The sequence below is a fragment of the Panonychus citri genome, unplaced genomic scaffold (genome assembly GCF_014898815.1).
Source record: "Panonychus citri isolate SS breed McGregor unplaced genomic scaffold, ASM1489881v1 Contig00141, whole genome shotgun sequence".
NCBI classification, from domain to species: Eukaryota; Metazoa; Arthropoda; class Arachnida; order Trombidiformes; family Tetranychidae; genus Panonychus; species Panonychus citri.
The window spans coordinates 642,376-665,255 of NW_026515546.1; the positions used below are offsets into that span (position 1 = coordinate 642,376).

Sequence of the window (22,880 nt, forward strand, 5' to 3'; positions counted from 1 at the left end):
GATTAAATCGTAACAATTAACTAATTTACCTTCAACGATTAAAGGTGAAACAATAATGATCAGAAATTTTATCCTCAATAAAAAGTCATTGGACTTAATTGTTGATGAGAATTAAAAATAATTTAAATACTATTTAAATTGTAGAGTTCAAGTATTTCTGAATTGAAGATGATTGTTGAAAGACTCTTAATTGTGATAACATTGAATAGTTACAATTAGTATCACCTCTTGATTATCACTTGGATAACTTAAATCAAGACTGATTGTTTCGATATAATTAAAAGTAATTGTTACAATTAAACTTTGTTGTAGTCTTTTTTTTAATATAAAAACATTTTATCACAATTTATATCAATTTTATCAATGATGGGATGTTGTTGTTGTTTGTTTTTGTCAATTGATTCAAATAGTTTTCATAATAATCAATGTTAAAGTGTAGCAATTAAGGGTAATTGCTCAGTTGATTACATTACAATTAGTATGGTGGGAGAGAGTAGGAGGACTTGATAAGGTTTGAGTGGTGTTGTTAACGGTATTTCAATTATATAATAATAAAGTTTTACAAAAAAAATTGCATTAGAAGTAATTAATTTGCTTTTTACAATTAATTTACTGATAAATCCTCAGTTGATTTATCAAAAATTGGTGCTATATAATTAGATTGATTCATGTTCCTATTATTATTATTGTTGTTGTTATTATTAAAATTTCATGGTATTTCAATTGATTGCTTATTGATGTGGGAGTTTGAATGATGATCACTTTAAATTGTTATTCCTCTTAATTAGTGTATGTATATATCAATTACAAAAGGTAATTATTAGTTAGTTAATCAATGTCAGTAATGTTGAGAAGATCGTTGATGTTGATTAAATCTCTATGGATGATTAGGAGAGGAAATAAGTTGATTAATTTGATTCCAAAATCAAATGGTGAAATAATTGGTTAATGGTTGAAAGATGAAGATGACGAAGATGAAGATGATGAGCAAGAAAGATGAAGAGATTCAATAAACAGATATCAAGAAAGGAGATGATGATTATGAAGATGAAGATGAAGATGGAGACGATGATGATGATGATGATGATGATGATGGTCGCTTGTTATCACTGGTTCGATGAATAAGATGACCAGGATTAAGATGGAAAACAAAGAGAGCGGCGGAGAGAGAGAGAGAGAGAGAGAGACAGTGGAGAAAGTGTTGAATGGAATGGAGAACAACTTATCATCCATGTGGAAGATGATTGGAAAACGATTGATTGATTGGAAAAGGAATGATATGAATTGAGAGAGAAATCATCAAAATTAAATGTCTAATTAGCACCAAGAGACATTGATTGTTCAAAAATTCATTCAACACAACATATTGTAATAAATATTATTAACTATTTTCTCTTTACGCTAATTAATGTTGCATCTTGTCAATGTTTTCCAGCTTTGTATCATAATTATAATAGAAATCTGTCTATTTATATAATAATATTGATTAAGATTGAGAAAAAAAATAGTTAATTGATTAGTTTTGTTAATGAAAAATTATACTATAGTATATCTCACTTTGTTTTTTGAGTTCCTGAACTTTTCTCTCTCTCTCTCTTTCTGGAAAATTAATTTCTTCACATAATCAACTCTAATTATATGATAATAATCAATAGTTAATAATAATAATTGTAATATTAATAAAATACTATATCATCACAAAATTTAAATAACATGTTTTCTTGTTAACATTCAGATTTATCTTCTTCCACAAGTTGCTGTTTATCATTATCTGTATCAACGGAGGTCGGATTAAGTGCCGTTTGTCTTATGTGTACTTGTGGTGATGATCGATGGACTATACTTGATGGCGATAGAACAGCTGATCCAAGTGAAGGTGGACTTTCATAGACATGTTCTTCCGGTAACTTTTTCTCTAAAATATCATCAGCAATCTCATAAAGTCCAACTTGTTGCTTAGATACTGAGGTTTCTTCGGTGGTACTACTTTGTTTAGCTCCTTCACCTCCATTTCCAAGAGCTTCGTACATTGGATTACTAAAATCGGTCGTTTTTATGGTTCCAAGGTGAAATTCACTGTCCAATGGTTCCTGAAAAGATAGATACTGAAGGAATAAGCAAAAAGTGTTACACGAAAACCCCAAAAGGAAAACCAGTTCACCAAAATTAGAAGGGAAATTGAGAAAATAATTAAGATCCAAATCAACTCACCCCATTGGTGTTTTCATGAGGCCCATTGTGCATGAACGTTGGACTTGAAAATTCAACATTGGTACCACTTCGGAAAGATACACTTTGGTTCTTGAATCCAGGTTTACTAAAATGGAAAGTGAAAAGAAAATAAACAAAATAAATTCAAGATAAATATTCATGTATCATATTGAAATTGTCAGGATAGTTAACATTGGAAATATGATTCTTACAAGTTTCGTTTCTTGAAGAATAGGAATAACCCTGAGGCTAAAGCCAATGCAATGAGAACCAGCAGAATGGGTAAAATGATGTTAGCAAATATTGCTGATGGTCCACTGATGGGATATTTGTCAACCCTTGTTTCACAATGTGGCCCTTCAAAGTTGGGTGAGCATTTACATAATGTGACGGTATCTTTATCACAGTAACCTCCGTTTCGACATGGGCATCGGTATGGTTCAGCGTAAACGTTTTCAAATCCAATGTTACAATGACCCGTTGAACTGGTTGGACCTGAGCTTCCGTCTGGACATGCACATCGATATCCTCTTGGTATTATTAGACATAAATGTGAACAAGTTGTTGGTTTACATGGATTGGGAGCTATAAACAACAAGAACAATTAAATTAGTGGTCAAATTTTAAAATAAAAGAAATTAACAGAAAAATCTAATGAGCTATTAAACTAACCTGATGTATTGTACTTCTTTTCTTGGTAGATTTTTATATCGGTAGCATGTTCTAACCCTCTCTTTACGCGAACCTTAACCCCACGTCCAAATTTATCTTGCCTGTAAACTTCACCAGTATCTTTGGTCACCCAGTAAACTTGATCTTCAAATAGATCAATGCTAATCGGATGTTGTAGATCACCTTTCAAAATAATTACTCTATCGCTTCCATCTTGTTTACTTGTTTCAATTGTATTAAATTTAGAGTCACACCAATATAACCGATGATCCGCTTCATAGTCAATAGCCAATCCTGAAGGAATACCAAGTCGTTCTGATACAATGACCGATCCTTTGGTACCGTCCATCCAGGAGACACCGATTTTGGGAGATGATCCAGCATCAGCCCAGAACATTAGACTAAATTAAAAGAAAAGAAAGAGAGAGATAATTGATGAACAAAAGTGCGAGAGAGAGAGAAATACAGAAATGATAAGACAAGAAGATCAGACAAGCAGAAAGAATTGAAAGAAGAAGATGGAATATATTCTATCTCCGTTTTTTTCTTGATAAAGTAACAACCAAGTTCTGAAAATCTTGTATTATACTAAAAGACAGACGAGGTCAATAAATCTTATTTATGAGAGAAACAAGCATATCTGGTTACCCTCTTTCTGGATCCAGTGCCAAGGATGTTGGCCTTTCCAACGCGTTTACAATAACTTTACGGTAACGACCATCAGCTCGACTGGTGAGTATCCTGCCTTTCGGTTTAGTACCCGATAGATCAACATCCATCCAATACAAGTTTCTATTGGAAAATTAAAGCAAACATAGGAAACAATTAGTTAAGATTTAATTACGATTCAATCAACAGAATCAATTATATGAATAAATTCATTTGAAACTGTTGCAAGAAAAACAAATAACAACTTTGAAATACTAACCCTCCAATCCAATCAAAAGCAATATCACTTAATTTAGTTGAACTTTTAAGTTGTAAATTCTGTGAGAATCCCAAACCATGATCACGATCAAGAGGATCTGGGATAAATGATCTTTTAATGGTCTTCTCATATGAGTCGGTCCAGTACATTAAATCTTTAATATAAGATGAGATAGAAAAGGAAAGGTAAGAATTTTAATTATGAGAAATCATTAAGAGAGAGAGAGAGAGAGAGAGAGAGAGAGAGAGATGTAATTCATAATAAATGATTAACTCTTAATGATTGACCGTTTAATTGGTCATTATAATGATAATCAGAGTAAAATATCAACAGGGAGATAAAGAGATAACTTTTAATGGTGACTAACCTTTTCCTGGATCATAATCTAATGCTTGAATGCGACTTTCACCCGCGATAAGTGACGATTGATGTTGCTGAGAATTGTCAATGGCTCTGATATCTAAACCATTAGCAATCATGATGACCGCTGGATGACCAATTGCTGCACACTTTTCATCAAACATTTTGAAACCTGGTTTACATGAGCACCCATAGGAACCTTCAAAATTGTTACAAATTTGTGAACAATTGTGACCAAACGTTGAACATTCATCAATATCTTCACATGCTTTGGTATTATTAGATGAGATTCGATAACCTCGAGGGCAAATGCAAATGTAACCACCTTCCCCCACAGAGGTACAATTATGAGCACAACCACCTCGGTGAGTTGGTGTACATTCACCTGTATGACAACCTCTCTCATCGGAAGCATCCCCGCAATCATCTGAATGGTCACAAATTTTTTCCAATGGTACACATTGATCGTTGGCACACTTGAATTGATTAGGTAAACAATGGACTGGCCATTTACGGCAAAGAGTATGATTATTTTCATCTGATCCATCACCACAATCATCATCACCGTTACAAATTTGCCACAAGGGTATACATTTGTTATTATGGCACTGAAATTTTCGGGTCACATCACAGGTAAAATTGGAGCAAACCGATTCATCTTCATCAGAGTTATCACCACAATCATCATCTCCATCACAAAGGAAATCTTGTCTCAGGCAAACGGTGTTATTACATTGGAATTGATTTGCGGGACAATAACGTCCACCTGGATATCGAGTTGGACAATTCATTTCATCTGATACATCACGACAATCCTTATGACCATCACAAACCAATTTTGATGATATACAATGTCCACTTTTACATTTAAATTGATCTTCTTTACATTTATAATCTTGACACTCTTTCTCATCGGAACCATCCTCACAATCATCATCATGATCACATCTCCATCTTGAGGGAATGCACTTTTTGGTTCCACATTGGAATTCACTTTCGGAACAATCTCGATAAAGGTCAGTACACTTTTTAGGATCTTCATCTGAATTATCACCACAATCGTCTTCAAAGTCACATCTCCAACGAAGTGGAATACATCGGCCATTTCCACATTTAAAGTCACCAGTTTCGGAACATTTTGGACAATATTCTGGATTATTCTCATCTGAACCATCTCGACAATCATCTTTACCATCACAGAATAGCCAACTGGGTATACAACGATAGTTATTACGAGTGGGACACTTTTTCCATCCCGTTGTACAATTACGATTACGGCAAATGTGAGCAGGTTCATCGGAATCATCTCCACAATCATCATCAAAATCACAATACCAAAGTTTAGGAATACATTTACCATTTCGACATTGAAATTGTGTGGCTGAATCACATTCTCGATGGTGACAATGTTCTGGTGCTTCATCAGAACCATCTGAACAATCATCATCACCATCACATTGCCATGAATCGGGAACACATCGACCAGTTGATTTACACTTGAAACTATGTTCACCACAATGATGATCACAGAAACTTTCATCAGATTTATCGGGACAATCGTTGATTCCATCGCAAATACGAATTCGTGAGACGCAAGTTTGATTATTTTTACATTGGAACATTCCCTTTTTACAAATAAATGGTGGACAATTACGTTCATCTGAACCATCCATACAATCCTTTTCACCGTCACAGGTCCAGAAAATAGGGACACAAATTTCATCTGGATGACCACATCGATGTTGGCCTTTGGTACAATTGGCGAAACAAGTTTTATTATCAGCGGCAAGGATAAAATTATCCGGACAGGCACATTTGTAGGTTGTTGAATCAACCGTTGAACCAGGAGCAATTAGACAAAGATGTGAACAATTACCATTGGTATTACCACAAGGATTAGGATAAGGTAATTGTTTAAGCGGATGATAAATATGAAGATCATAAGGACGATGAGATGTGTTTCTCAGCACTTCAAGACCTTCTCCAGTAAACTTATGAGCTCGAATAACAGCCTTGATATTCCAGTCAGTCCAATAAAGCCAATCATCGAAAACAGAAAGCGCGAAAACATGAGGAACCGAAGGACCGGAAAGTACTTGATGTCGGAATTTACCATTAAAATCAGAGTATTCAATATAATCCAAATGAGCATCAGCCCAGAAAATTTTATCACTAAAATAATCGATAGCCAGAGCATTAGGCCAGACCAATTTTTCCGTGTACAAAACAATTCGAGTGAAATTTGATCCATCCATACCAAGTTTACCAATGAACGCATGGTGACCCCAATCGGTAAAGAAAAGGTAACCAATACCTGGATGGACAACTACCGCTCGAGGATCAGTCATACCACCGCCGAGAATTGTTTTCCTATGTCGACCATCAAGTTCGGAAACATCTAAATGTTTACTGGTTCGATCAAGCCAATACAATTTCCTTCCAATCCAATCAACAGCTAATCCTTCAAGACCATGAGCCTCATGACGGACAACATTCTCATCTTTAGTACCATTAATAAAGATTCGGTTAATAGTTTTATTACCAACATCGGCATAATATAACCTTTCCTCTGAATAATCAAAATCAAGAGCGACAACATTTTTCAGATCCATTTTAATTAGATTATATTCCTTTCCATCGGTTGACATGTTACGAAGATAATAACGATTTGAAAACACCAACCAAGGTTTAACTGCATCTCGACGTTTACATGATCGGCCATCTCGTTCTCGTTCATAATAATTTTCATTACATTTACAGTAAAACGATCCTGGAGTATTGAAACAAAATTGGCTACATTTTCCCTTCTCTTGGCGACATTCATCAATATCTTCACAGGCTTTACCATCCTTCATTAATTGATAACCTTCATTACATTCACAGTAGAAACTTGTTGGTGTATTGACACATTTATGTTCACATTGATTTGTTTCCACCTTAAGACATTCATCAACACCACAATGAGCAGGTTCATCTGAACCATCAGAACAATCCAATTGTTTGTTACAAACTCTTTCATAAGGTATACAGGCATCATTTTTACATTTAAATTGTCCTGGGGCACAAGTGACCGGTTCTTTTTTACACTTTTCTCCGGTTTCATCTGAATTATCACCACAATCATCTTCACCATCACAAAAATAGGTAAGACGAATACATTTGTTATTATTACAGGAAAATTCATCTGAAGTACAGGCTCGGAAGGTACAATTTCTCGGTTCATCTGAACCATCGCCACAATCATTATCATGATCACAAACCCATTCTTTATTGATACAACGATTGTTATTACAACGATATTGATCCGTATCACAAGGCTCAGGAGGTGGGCAATTGTGTAAAGTTGTATTTTCATCTGCCCCATCAACACAATCAGGATCTCCATCACATATCCACCTTTTAGGTATACATTGAGCTCTACCCCAGTTTTTATTTTGTGTACAGGTAAATTCACGATCTGGATCACAGGTTCGAGTGTCACATTGATGTCTTACATCTTCATCTGAATTATCTAAACAATCATTGTCTCCATCACAAAGATAAATTCTTGGTATACAATTACCATTGTCACAGGTGAATAAATCACCGAAACAGGTACGCTTATCACTTTTACAATAATCTTCCGGTTCATCTGCTTTATCACCACAATCATCGTCACCATCACAATGCCAAGTTGCAGGAATACACCTATGATTTGGACAACGGAAACTATTCTGTGGACAAGTTCGAGAGGCACAGGCAACCTTATCTTCATCAGAATTGTCACCACAATCATTATCACCATCACAAAGCCAATAAGGTTCAACGCAAATGTTTGTATTTGCACATGGAATATGATTACCTGGGCAGGTACGATTTTTTGGACAATGTTCTAAACTTTCATCTGAGGTTTTATTGTCTTTACAATCATTGATACCATTGCAAACTTGAGACTGAGGAATACACCTTGAATTAGCACAGGTAAATTCACCATCAGCACAGGGTGGATAAGAACAGTCTTCTTCATCAGTTCCATCGCCACAATCATTTTCATGATCACATTTCCATGTTTTAAATATACACTGAGAAAAAGGAAAGAGAAAGAAAATTCAAATTAATATTATTATTATATAAAAATCCATTAAAATTCATCAACTGCAAGAAAAGTAATTCAATCATGAAACTTTGATGACTTATCAACAATGATGAGGATAATAAAGTTAATCACCAAAGACTAAACTTGAATAAATCATAAATTTCAACAAGTTTAACCTTCAAAATTCATGATATTGAAAACCAATCAAATGAGAAAACTTCAATTGAAACAATAAAATCACTATATGAAGACAAATGAAGAAACAAGTATTTGAAAAATAATTGAATTAATTACAAGTCGAAATTAACACATGTATGATAATGAATATGAACTTCAAGTTTCAATCAAAATTAATAATTAAAAAAGAAGGTCCGAAATCTCGTATCATTGATCTCAATCGGTATACGAGTAAAACCATTTGGGTTTCTTCAAATGAAAACTTTTTAATTATTAATTTTAGAGCGAAATTCGGCTTGGAAATGAAGTTTCATATTCAAAATTATCATACACGTGATTTAAATTTAATTTCGACTTAGAATTAATTAATTAATCACAATTAAAAGTCGTTTTGGTTTCTTCAAATGAAAACTTGGTTTCTTCATTTGGTGGTTTGGTTTCTTCATATGAAAAGTAGAATCGAATTTTTTACCTTTGGTTTCTTCAAATGAAAGAAAGGTTTTCTCAATTGAAAGTTTGGTTTCTTCAAACGGGAAACACTGTATGCATGAAAAAAAATTCAATCTTAAACAAAAGGGAATGAGAAAAATATTAATATTACAATAACATGACAATATAACTGAACTCAAGTTTCTCAGTGAAAACATGAAATGAACATTTTCAAACTAATCAAATAAATTACATAACATAACAACAATGACAAAAAGGATAATATTATTCAAGAAAAAAGTAATTAGCATGGACCATTATCTACATCATTTATTGATAATTATGCGTCTGATGTGATGACCTAATCTTGGAAAAGGTAATAATGATAATTTCAATACAATCGTCAATAAGAAAAGGGCTGAAAAAGGTAAACACATCATGAGAAAAATGGTGAACATTTTCTTGCAAATAATAATAACAACAGAATAAGATAATGATGTTTACTTGGTGCGAAAATGTTACCCATACATTTTCATCACAATTAGAAATCATGATTGAAGCGTATAAGTCAACATGAAATGAACGTTCATCATTTTGGGAAAAAGTTAATTGTACGTTTCTGTTAACACACTCACAGAGTAGAAGGAGAGAAAAAAAAATGGCTAAGAAAATCGCTTCTTTATTGCGTAGTTAATATTAGCTTTGCTTGGAAAAGAAGCTCATTTTTTGGGTAGAAATGGTAAATATATAACTAATAGTAAACATCATGTTTGGCTTGAATAGTTTTCTGAAAAGATGGGAAAAAGAAAAATAAACAAAACAGTAAAAAGAGATAATGTATTTTAAATATCATATACAGATTAATCTGCTATTATATATAAATATCATCAAGAATTATGGTGATATTGGTGAAATGAGTAAACAATCAGCTAAATATCCTTTAGATTGTTGCTCAATTAAAATTAATGACGATTGCAAACAGTAATAATAATCATGAGGATCTTGCAGTAAAATTAACTTCCTTTTTACTTCAATTAGCTTCATGATGATCATCAAATCTTTTAAAATGAATGAAGAAAAAAAAATAATAGAAACATTTATTTCTCAAGTGAGAGAGAGAGAGAGATGAAGATAGAGAATCATTTGAGAGATAGATTGATAATTTCATTTCAATTTACCATGAAAAGATAATCATTACTTCATGATTGGTAGATTATATTGTGTATATTTATCTCTCTCTCTCTTTCTCTCTCTCTTTTTTCTGACACTTAATAAAAAGAAGAAATAAATTATCACTTCTTTTTTATTGTTATCATTATTATGTCAGCATTGATTGTTTACACTTACTCTTCCGTTTCCACATCGGAACTCATTTGGTCCACAGGTATGGAAGGTACAAAAGTTTTTATCCTCATCAGTTTTATCACCACAATCATCATCACCATCACAGGCCCAAAGTCTTGGTATACATTTACCATTGGCACAAGCGTATTTAGTTGGATCACAAGTAACATTATTAGGAACACACATTCGACCCTCATTGGCCACTTTAAAGCCAGTATTACAGCGACATTCAACTGTACCATTGGGTGCTTGGTGACATGAATCAGTACAACCACCATTGTTAATCATACATGGATTATTGTCACATTTTTGTCGATCAGGTGAGAAAACATGAATATCTCGAGGTGATTCTTCCAATCGTTTAACCATTTCAATCATATTAGCACCGGTATGTTTTTCAGCGCGATAAACACCTCGTAATTGTAAATCAGTCCAATAAATGTAATTACCAAAAACGGTAATTGCAAACGGATAGATTGTCGCTTGACGAAGCACCTCACGATTGTTACCTTCTAAATCGGATCTTTCAATTTTCTCTCTCAATGCATCAGTCCAATACAATTTTTTCTCATCATAATCAATCGCTAATCCACTGGGTTGCGTCAAATTATTTCCAATGATCACCTTCTTAAAATTACCCGCCATTGTGGTTCGATAAATTTTACCCGAATTTCCAAAACGTCCCCAGTCGGTAAAGTAAAGATAACCCGAACAAGGATCAACAACGATCGCTCGAGGTCGTTCAACTCGTACGATCATCACAATCTGAGATCCATCCATGTTCATTGCATAGATGCTTCGATTAGCCGAATCGGTCCAGTAGATTTTTTTACTTGTCCAATCGTAGGCAATTCCTTCGGGATTAATGTTATTCTGTAAAATGGTATGGACATCATCGGGTTTCTCGATATCAAGCCAAGAGATACTTCCATCGGGTCTTATTTGAGTGAATAAAAGTTTCTTATCACTATAATCAAAATCTAAACCAACAACGTTTGTCATGTTAACACGAGGTTGAAATGGTGAACCTGATTGTTTTGGATCAAGATGAACAGAACGTATTTCCCGTCGAGTGGTAAAAACAAGATATTCCTTAACGGAGACACAACTTTTACCATCAGGAGCTAAAACCCCCGAGGCACAAGCACAACTCCAAGATGGTAAATATCCTTCAGGTTTAGCAAAACACAATTGATCACAAACACCATTACGAGAACAAGGTGTATCTCCAGTTGGTTGATTTTTGGCATCAAAGACAACAATATCTCTCAAAGTATCAAGATTTGATTTAATTGACTCATATTGATTGGTACCATTGGGTGAGGCAAATTTAGATGCTCTAAAAATGGTTTTCAAATTACGATCAACCCAATAAACAGAAGCACCATTAATAGCGATTCCATAAGGTGATGGGATATCCCTAACAATATATTGTCGTCGACCTCCGTTAAAGTAAATCTTTTGAACAGCATCAAACTTTGAATCGACCCAATAAATGTCATGAGTTGCAATATCGATAGTTAAATCTCTCGGGCTATTAATGTCTCTTGAAACAATTGAGGTTCGATTGGTACCATCAAGAAGGGCTCTCTCAATTTTTGGAAATTGTCCATGGTCAATCCAGTAGATGTACTTTTTAATTGGATTAACTGCCAATTCTCTAGGAGTATCAGTGATTGTCTTCAAAATGACCATTCTATTTGAACCATCGAGCCAACAAACTTCAATATAAGTTTCATGGGGGAAAACGTTGGTGAAATACATGTTACCCGCAATCCAATCAATCGCTAATCCTCTAATACCATTAGAACCAATTCCATCCGAGATAATTTGCTTCTTATCAGTTCCATCAGGTTTAATTGAGAAAATACCATTTAATCCGCCGGGATTAAATTCAATCCAATAGATGGTATTTTTAGCCACATGAACATCGACATGAAGTATATTATGTCCAACTCCGGAAACGGGTTGCATAGCTTCAGAATGATCTTCCAAACTGAATCCTTGAAGTTTAGTTAATGATGAAACAACGGCAAATGATTTGTAAACCTCACAACTTGTTTCACCAGAACTTTTATAACCAGTACTGCAAAGACATCGACGCTGTTTATTAGCCATTGGTACACAAACATGAAGACAACCACCGTTGGCAATTTGACAGGGATGATTATCTAATCCTGGTCTTTTAGCGTAAATTTTAAGGTTCCTTAAATTTGGAGTGTTTTCTTCAAGGAAAAGTGAATTGTTACAAGAAGGTAAATTAACTCGGACAATCCTTTCGTAAGTTGAATCAAGGTAATAGAGACGATTGTTGTAAACAGATAAACCTTGAGGTTTATCGATAGATGAATTGATTTTAATTTGACGATCACGTCCTTCCAGGTCAACCGATTGAATTATTCCTGGTGAACTTTGGGAAAAGTATAAACGTTTATTAGCAATATCAATGGTCAAAGCTTCAACATTAAGTAGTCCATCTTTGACCAATATCGTTGAATTGGTTCCGTCCATGTTTGCTTTACCGATTTTCGTTGGTACCATGAAACCACCCTCATCAAGCCAATAGATTGAACCAGAGGTCGGATCTAGAGCGATACTTTTAGGTTTACCAACACCGTTTGGAGTACCATCGTTTGAAAGGATAACCCGTCGGAAATTTTTATCACCATCGGCTTTAATTATGGCAATACTTGATGTTTTAATTGAACCAATGTAAATATTACGACCAATCCAATCGAAAGCAATTGAATAAGGTGACCCAGCGATACCATCAGCTAGGAAAGCCGTTTGATTACCGCCTTTAAGGCTCACCTTGAAAATGGTACTATTTTCACGAGTTTCATCTTTTGATTGAATCCAATAAATGTAACCCTCTTTTTTATCATAATCAAAATCATAACCATTTTCAACACCAATAACTGGAGTAAAATATCCTGTTGTTGTATCGGTTGGTGTTAATTGAACATCAACAATTTGTGATCCTTTCATAACCATTAAATAGGGAACCTCAATTGGTATACAACGACCTGGATTAGCTGAACGGTCAGTTGCATAACCTGGTGGACATTTACAGGTAAATCCTTCAGGTTTGGGTGAAAGTAAACATAAATGTGAACATGGTGACTTGGCACAAGGATTAGATGAATTGGGCTGGAGAATAGGATGATTAACATGAATACCCAAAGGTTGTGAGACCAAATGAGAGACAACAGTTTGATTAAGACCTCGATATTTATGGCAAGAAAGGACTCGATTTAATTGACGATCAGTCCAGTAAAGTGTATCTTCAAAAACTGTCAATGAATGAGGATGAAGTAGGTAATGATTATGGGCTAGAACTTGTTGCCTATTTTTACCATCATAGTCACAGAAATCAATATAATCCAATTTGGAATCAGCAAAATAAACTCTTCGAGTGGGTATGTCAATAGTTAATCCATTGGGCCAGTAAATTTTGGTATCAATGATAACTTTACGTTCATTACCATCCATTCCGATTCTCTCTATTCGTGGATTTTCACCCCAATCAGTCCAAAAGAGTACCCGTGATCCTTCACGAGGATCAAGTGATATTCCTCTTGGTTGACTAATATTCTGGGAAACAAGGATAACATGATTTTTACCATCTAATGTTGACACTTCAATGGTTTTCAATTTTGAATCAACCCAATAAAGATTACGAGCAATCCAATCAACCGCTAAACCTTCAACCAGATCAAGACCTGAGCCGACAACTACTTCAGCCTCATTTGAACCTTTGGTGAGACGGAAAATTTTCTTAGCATGCATATCAGACCAATAGATTGTACCAGTGGCCATTTCGGATGCAGTTGCGACAACATTTTCTACCCTAACGGGAATCCTTTCAAGTGAAGTTGTATTAAGATTTGAGATGAGAATTGATCGACGATTAGAGATAACCAAATAGGCCAAGGTACGATTAAGGGCTTTACAACTTGCCCCATGAACGAAACCATGGTCAGTTGTATTTTTGAATGGATGAACAGCCTCATATCCAGCGTCACAATAACACTTATAGGAACTTTTAACATTCTCACAAAATTGTGAACATTTACCTGGTATTGCACATTCATCAATATCAATACAGGTTAGGGTATCATTTAACCTTTGACCTGGTGGACAGGTACAAACGGCACCTAAAGGAGTTGCTGTACAGTTGTAGGCACATTTTAAGGTTGAATTATTCATGGCTGAACATGGATCAAGTTCACAGGCTGGACCTTCATCGGAACCATTGGGACAATCTTCTTTACCATTACAAACTTTATCAAAATCGATACAAGTTTCCGTGACATTTGGACACAACCATTGACCCGCTGGACAATAAAATGGAGCTGAACCACAAGCATGACGATGATCCTCATCGGAACCATCACCACAATCATCTTGACCATCACAAATCCATGATTTAAAGATGCACTTTGAATTATTGCACTTAAAATGTTTCGGTGGGCATTCAACTAAATCACACGTTGATGGTTCATCTGAACCATCCTCACAATCATAATTACCATCACAATACCATGTTTTGGGTAGACAGAAGGTTGAATTTTCACACTTGAAATGTTTCTCGGTGTCACATTGATTGGGTGCAAGTGAGGGGCAACCCTTTTCATCTGAACCATCATTACAATCAGCGACACCATCACAGTGATAAGATTCAAGGATACATTGTTTCCCGTTAGCACATTGAAATTGATGAGAAAGACAAGTGACAGAGGGACAATTTTGCTCATCCGCTTGGTCAAAACAATCATTGTCACCATCACATATCCATGATTGAGGAATACATTGAGATCTACCTGGACAAGTGAATTGATAATAGGCACAAGTTTTTTCTTGACAAGAATCACCTTCATCTGAACCATCGCCACAATCGTTTTCAGAATCACATTTCCATGAAGAGGGAATACACCGACCATTTTCACAAGCAAATTCGTTAGCACCACAAGTGACATTCGGACCTTTTCAGAGAAAAATATGAAACGAAAAAATTCAAATTCAAATTTAAATCTCTCAACCAAATTAACAAAAACAACAGCAACAATTTAGAAAACACCTTAGGTAAAATTCAATTTGAACGTGAAAATAAAACAGTTAATCTAAATCACAATAAATTGATTGTTCACAATTAAGGAAATAATGATAATTATTATCACTCTTTGCCATCTCTTTAAATAAATCTCTTTGATTAAATTTAATCTCAACAAAGAACCTGAATTGTATAATAATAAAATGATTAAATCATTGAATTAACTATTCTTATCTTTGAGAATCTGAATAATTTATGAATCTTTAAATTACCATCAAGGTAAATTACTATAAAAGAATCATCAAGTTAATCAATGAGATGAGAAAGTAAACAAAGTGAAAAGGAAAATCCTAAATGATTGTTCATTGTGTTGACAATAATAAACAATATTTTTGCCCATCAATTCAATTTGAGATTCAATTAAATCAACAATCAGAATAATTTCAACTCTTTTCTATCCAATTATTATTAATATTACATTTTACTCTATATATTTTGTCAAATACGATAATATTTTCAATTCATTCACACATACTGACTGTATCAAATTCAAAGTCAGACATATCATTTGTTGAATAATTTTCCTTTACTATTAAATAAAAAAAAATGTAATGGCAATAAAAAAGCAAACAAATTATATTAACCTTGTGAACGATTTTCATTTTTCATTATTTTTCACTCTTCTCATGTTATTCAATATCTTTTTCAATTAATACCAATGTGAGAGAGAGAGAGAGAGAGAGAGAGAGAGAGAGAGAGAGACAGAAAAAACCCCGATAATAGTAAACAATTAACTAATAAATCAAATTAATTGTAAGGGAAACAAAAAGTAAACATGGAAACTTACAATGTTGTTCATCTGAGAAATCGCCACAATCATTATCACCATCACAGCGAAAGGTTAAAGGTATACATCGACCTGAGGCACAGGCAAACTCTTTAGCGGAACAAGATGATTGGGTACAATTCTGTTGTTCATCTGAATTATCTAAACAATCATCATCTCCATCGCAAACCCAAGTTTTCGGAATACACCGTTGATTGTTACAGGTAAAATCCCAACTATTTGGACAAGGTCGAACTGGTGGTTCACTATCGGGATTAGAAGCACAACTAATACCATCACCGGAAAGCTTTTCCCCATAGGGACATCCACATTTTGCTTCTAGACCAAAATCGGTTGTATTTGATGGTACACCGAAACAAAACTTTTGACATTTACCGTTATTGGTGAGACATGGATGACGAGCATCAATCTCTTGATTACTCTTGCTGAACATTTTAATACTATATAATCGATTGTGTTCCTCAACGGTTCGAACAATCATTTCATTAGAACCATTGACTTTATTCATTCGTAAAATTGCATCAAGTCTCCAATCGGTAACGTAAAGCCATTCATTGTGAATAACAATTGAAAATGGATGTTTAATCCTTGGTGAAGAGATTGTCTTAACATCGGAACCATCAAGTTTAGCATGTTGAATATGGTCAAGAAGAGCATCACACCAATAGAGTCGATCATATTGATAATCTATTGATAATCCATTAGGCCAACCAAGAAGTACACCTCGGAAAACCATTACATTGGTACCATCAAGATAAGCTCGTGAAATATTGGCTGGTCTTTCCCATTCCGAGAAAAAGATATAACCCTTATTAGGATGGACAACAATTGCTCTTGGACGTTTTAAACTTTTCAATAAAGTTCGTCGATAAGTTGGATTACCAGTGTTAAGAACGTTAAGTGTACCCTTTCTCGAATCAATATAATAAAGATTATTGGTAACCCAATCAAGCGCTAAACCTTCAACACCTTCATTTTGTGAGGCGAGTACATTTTCTTTACCACTTCCATCAACCTTAATCTTATAAATAACATCAAGTATAACATCAGAATAGTAAATATACTGTGATTGGAAAGAATAGTCAAGACCAACATAACGTGCTGATCGACCAACAATCGGTACAATGGCATCAGAGAAGGCATCAGATGAAGAAGATGATGATTGGTAATTGTAACCAGAATCTTTAATCAATATTCCATGAACAAATTTCTGCTGTGAGTAAAGTAGAAACTCTTTAACCGGTGTACATGATTTCTGGTTAGGTGCCAACTCATAACCGGTTTCACAGGCACACCTATAGCCAAGAGTAAAATCGTCCTTTGAATCTCTCTCAATTCGGGTAAGAATACACATATGTTGACATCCACCATTCCTATTGCCACATGGATTATCGGTAGAAGGTTGTCTCAGGTAATGATATGAGATAACACCTTTAGGTTCGGGTGTTGTTTTCTCACGGTAAATTGTCTCAATGGGTTGACTGGTATTATAAAGGTTAACCTTTAAAATACCTTGGCGAGTTGAATCTGTCCAATAGATTGTATCCTCAAAAAGGGTAATCCGTACTGGTGCTGGAACTTTGGTTGAACCTCTTAAAACTGTATGACGATTGTTACCCTCATAATCAACAATAACAATCTGATCTAATTGTGAATCACACCAGACAAGACGACGATTAACATAATCCAAGGTTAATCCGGATGCTTTATAAATATATGCAGAGACAATGGTTTTACGCTGGGAACCATCCATGAAGGCACGATCAATATTATCGGAATCAGTGAAAAACATGTAACCCTGGGTTGGATCAAGTGCTATATCCAATGGAGCGGTAATATTTTGACTTAAAACAATTGCACTGGTTTTACCTTCCAGATCGAAAATATCAATTTTTTGATTGTGAATATCACAGACATAGATTTTATTTGTTATCCAGTCAATAGCCAACGATACTGGATTCCATTGGTAAGGTACAGAGATGTTAACTAAAGGTGTAATGGATGGAAGCGATGGAGATGATGAAGGTGATAAAGATGAGGAAGATGAGGAAGATGGTGATGATGATGATGATGATGGTGGTGGTGGTGGTGGTGTTGTGGTAAAATTAACATAAGCATTATTGTTGTTGTTGTTACTTGCAATTCTTTCATCTAAATTGATCGAGTAGATTGTTTTAGTTGAGGTATCAGACCAGAATAAAAGTTTCTTGTCAAAATGATAATCTAATCCACTTGCTGTTGTTGAATTAACAATTACATCTAATTTTGATCCAATTGAATTTGTTGAATATATGGTTGTATGATGTGCAAATAAAAGGATCATTGAAGATGAATTAATGGCCTTACAATGGCGATTACCATCTAATGTATAACCTGTTGAACAGGAGCAATTATAACCTCCCATTGTATTGGTACATAATTGATCACAATAACCCCATTCATTACATTCATTTAGATCGGTGCAACTTTCATTATCCTTTGGGTCAAGGGTCATTCCAATTGGACAATGGCAAATACCACCATCAGCTGAAGCATTACATCCATATTGACAGAAAAGGGTGGCACAAAGTTTGGATGAGCAGGCTGACTTTTCATCGGATTCATCTGAACAATCGGCTTTACCATCGCAAAGTTTTTCTCTTGGAATACAAATTTTATCACTAGGACATAACCATTCTTTGTCAGTACATGCTGATGATAGATAGAGAAGAGAATTACAAATGAGAGAGAAGAAAAATAACTTAAAAAACATGATAAAAGTATCAGAAGAAGAAGAAGAAGAAGAAGAAGAAGAGAGAGAGAGAGAAGAGAATTTCTTTTTTCAAGATGAGGATAAATATATATAAATAATTGGGGGAGAGAAAGAGAAAAAAAGAAATGGAATGTGTTGATGATGATAATTATGATGATGGTGATGATGTTGTTGATGATGATGATGATTATGATTATTTTGACGGAGTTTATAAAAGCGTTACAAGGAAGTTTGCTAACAAAAAAAGGAAAGAAAAAGGTTTCAGTTTTTTTTAGTAAATGAACAAAAGGTTAATGGAAACACCCAGGAAACAATACGAGGAGAATTAATTGTTTTGGTTTAAACACAATCAGAAAAAATTAACAAAATTCCTCCTGTTGAGGTCACAAAGTTTTACATGGTAAACCAATAGTAATAATAGTTAATATATTTTAAGCGAAAACTTATCCATAATAATAATTATTGTAGGAAAGAAGGAGAGAGAAGAGAAAAAGAAAATTTATAAAAAACAAAATTTTGATGATGTTGATGGTTAACAAAAAAGAACCGGCAACGGTTTCAACTAGAGAGAAACTAAAAAGCTAAAAGTAGTTTTCGATTAAATTTAATTCGATCGATTGGATCGATTTTAAAAAGAACAATCGGTGGTCAGAATCGATTTTCTTTTTTTCGAAAAGAGAAAATCGATTATCCACACGTGACTTTAGATGAGAAAAATTAATTGAATTTAACTTTTTTTTTCTCTTCTTTCTATACAATTGGTTATATGAAATAACGACAAGTTTTTATTTTCTTTTATTTTCTCTTCTCCTTTAAATCTCTTTGTTATGGTTTTCATGTGAGAGAAAAATCGATTTTTAGGTAAAAGTTGATTGATAGATTAATCGAACTTTTTGGAAAAATCGAATTATCGCCTTTTTGGTGGAAAAAAAAGCTCAAAGATCAAAGCGAGTTTTAGACTTTTACTTACAAATACGCAGGTCACAAGTCGTTTGCGTTCAGGCTGGTTTTCTGTTTTCTCTTGTTTGTTTTGTTTATTCTCTTACTATTACATTAGGTTAGAACTTTTTGTTTGGGAAGAGTTAAAGTCAAGGTCAAACTCTTTTTCTTTGGCTAAGTAAATCATTTCGTTCCATCCTCGTAATAGACTATTGATTTTCTTGATATTCTCATCTCGAACAATTGATCAGAACGTACGTTCGAGTGCGAGAGAAAGAGAAAAAGAGAAATAGAGATGATTCAATTGAAGAAAATTAGATTTTCCATTCATAATCAATTCTCTTGGCAAGAAATTTTCAATCTCTGTCAATCGATTCTCATTAAGCTAATCAACTGTAATTCTACCAGAAAATTTCCAATAATAAAAAATTTTTCCATAAAATGGGTTCAAATTAAAATCGATCAACAGGTAATCAATAACATTTACAATTTATTTCCCAATTTTCTGTTTGATTGATCAATCAATTGGAAAGACAAATCACCAAACGAAATTACTGATCAAATTTCTGTCATCAAGATGATGAACAAGAGGATATTAATGATTATCAAAATGTCTCCTTCTCATACAATAGAATTGATCTCAACAGAGAAATATCGATTTGATAGTAAAATTTATTCTTCGACTGGAAAATCAGTGAAATATTTGATAAATTCTGTAAACTCTGTTGATAATATTTTTCGAAGTTTATGAAAAAGGAAAAGATTAATATGAATGCCAGAGGCTGATGACTTTTCCACTCATTTTAGTGGTTAATTTCAATTCTGATTCTGTAAAGATTGAGATCAATTCTAAACGAGTGAAGTTCAAGTTCCTTTTTTTTTTCTTCAATGATGATAATTCAAAAAGATTACATGAAAGTTACTTGTAGCTCTTGTTTTGTTGAAATTCTGGTTTTTCTGGTTCTGATGATCGGATAAGTTGATTCATCTTGACTTCAGAACTTTGTCTTGTCATTAATATCATATGTTGTTGTTGATGATGATGATGATGCTGATGAAGATGATGATGTGTTAATTGATTAATTGATTTCTTGTTATATTTGATTGTTGGAATACTGTTGATATTTACTTTTTTTTTCTTCATTTTCCAATCTTCGATTGTGATAATTTTTCTTAATCATCATTTTTATCGTAACCAATTGTTTGCTTCCGTTGAGAGTTTCAATTTCTTTAATCATCAAATTAATCAATTATTTCCAATTGAATTTCCAACAATATCATATTTACAATGATCCTGGAAAAATAATCTATTAGATGAACAATCAATTACAATTATATTTAATATCGTATATACATAGAGATGATAATAACTTAATAGAAACAACAATTTAACAATTGAGTTTATTTTTTTTTTCAACAATCTGATCATGACAATTTTGCTTATTCATTAATCAATCACAACAACCTTTTTTTTTTGATTGGGTTAATAACGTAATCAATTCAATTGGATTACAATTTAATTTAGTATCATTATTATTATTATTAATACAAATTGTATATTCTTTTCATTATTTTAATCATGTTAATCAGAAACTTGATTAGTTTCATATTATTATCAATGTTTACATTTTAATTTTAACTTGTTTTCGTTTGGGAATCAAATTAAAAAGTTGTTGCGATTAACATTAAATTGTTTCGTTGATCAAACTAATAATTACTCTTGTCATATATTATATATATTTAGATACTCAGATTAAATCAGTTTATTGAAATACAAATAATCAATTGATATAATTAATCCATCATTAAGATAATATAAGTATAAAAATTAATATACAATCAGTTGATTGTTTTCAAAATCTCTGGTCTCGATCTCGCTAATCGTTAAAGGTAAATGGTCAACAATAAACACAATACAGATTAATAGTAATCATGGTAAATAATGATGATATTAATTCATTAGTGATTGTAATTTGTTGATTATTTGAGAGTTTAATTTTAATTTCAAACAATTTAAAAGTAAATACATTCGGTAAAAGGTCAATAAACTGTTTCAATTGGGAAAAGGATGCTAAGGAGGAAGATATTATTTGTGATAAAATCTATTGATAATCGTTGCAAATGTTAATTGTTAATCATGTAATATTGATGGATATTGGAAGATGATTAGAGAGCAATTGATTTACTAATTTACAATTTGTTCATTGTTACTATTTAGGGTAACACATTATATTACAATACAGAATAGGATGATGATGATGATGAGAGAGAAAGAGAAATGATCATTATTTTCCTCATCTTCATCTTCATCATCTTCTTTTTTTTCAGCCTCCGAATCTGAGATAACCATTGAAATGAACCTTGTCCGTTGATAATCTTGTTTACCTGTTGTCCATCAACACTCATCATCCCTCTAAAGGTAAACTAAAATTGACGCCCTAATTTAGTTAATTGTTCATTAGTTAATTTGTTTCTTTCCTTTATCATCATCATCATCTTAACACTCTTTTGTTATTCTTATTGAAACTTATTCAGTTTCTACTATTAAATTAGCTGCAACTATTCAATACTATTAGAAATCAGTAAATTTAGCTCAGCGTTTATTTGTATTTTCATGTGAATCTTGATTTAGTTTAAAATTTTTTTCTTTATTCCTTAATTTTAATCATCTTAACAGTTAGTATTTAATTTAGTTTCTAACTTTGTTGTTGTTGTTGTTGTTGTTGTACTTAATCATAATGATGAAACTTATTTCCAGGTCATTGATAAATTAGTTTAACAATTGATTGTAAAAGTCAAGGGTGAGATAAATTTACAATTAAACTTGTTAATTAAACTTTTTTTTTCTTGTCAATAGTTGAGTAATCAAAGTTTATCTTAACGATTATTAAAACAGATCAATCAGAAAGGTTTAAATCATTTACTAAATCATATTGATTTATCGGTAAATTGAGACTAGTTAATTGTCACAAATTAGTTACCATGTAATTGTGAGTATTTACCTTGAAGTTTTTTTTTCACCGTAATAATTGTAAACCATTTAGTTTATTTGTACTCACAAATGATTGAGACCTAAAGGTAAACGCATTTACC

At 33.2% G+C, this 22,880-nt stretch overlaps 1 protein-coding gene across 2 annotated transcripts; it reads right to left on the reverse strand.

Moving 5' to 3' along the window:
- Positions 1 to 302: 302 nt before the first annotated feature.
- On the reverse strand, positions 303 to 19,407 carry LOC128395150 (low-density lipoprotein receptor-related protein 2-like). 2 transcript variants are annotated; one of them, XM_053355550.1, is made up of 9 exons: positions 16,097 to 19,407; positions 10,200 to 15,181; positions 4,179 to 8,232; positions 3,812 to 3,965; positions 3,532 to 3,675; positions 2,884 to 3,284; positions 2,424 to 2,796; positions 2,212 to 2,317; positions 303 to 2,090 (listed from the first exon to the last, which is right to left on the reverse strand). In XM_053355550.1, the coding sequence occupies exons 1-9, from the start codon at positions 18,846 to 18,848 to the stop codon at positions 1,725 to 1,727; spliced, it is 13,332 nt and encodes a 4,443-aa protein (XP_053211525.1). In that variant the 5' UTR covers positions 18,849 to 19,407; the 3' UTR covers positions 303 to 1,724. The 2 variants fall into 2 exon arrangements, with proteins under 2 accessions (XP_053211525.1, XP_053211524.1); XM_053355549.1 differs by having other exon boundaries at positions 303 to 2,105.
- Between the last annotated feature and the right edge of the window lie 3,473 nt (positions 19,408 to 22,880).

Coding starts and splice junctions, on each gene's coding strand:
- LOC128395150 (XM_053355549.1), bottom strand. CDS start 18,848: ATGTTTTTTAAGTTATTTTTCTTCTCTCTCATTTGTAATTCTCTTCTC. Junction 3,676..3,811: donor GCTTTTGATTGGATTGGAGG/GTTAGTATTTCA, acceptor ATTTTCCAATAG/AAACTTGTATTGGATGGATG. Junction 2,318..2,423: donor TTCTTCAAGAAACGAAACTT/GTAAGAATCATA, acceptor TTTCCATTTTAG/TAAACCTGGATTCAAGAACC.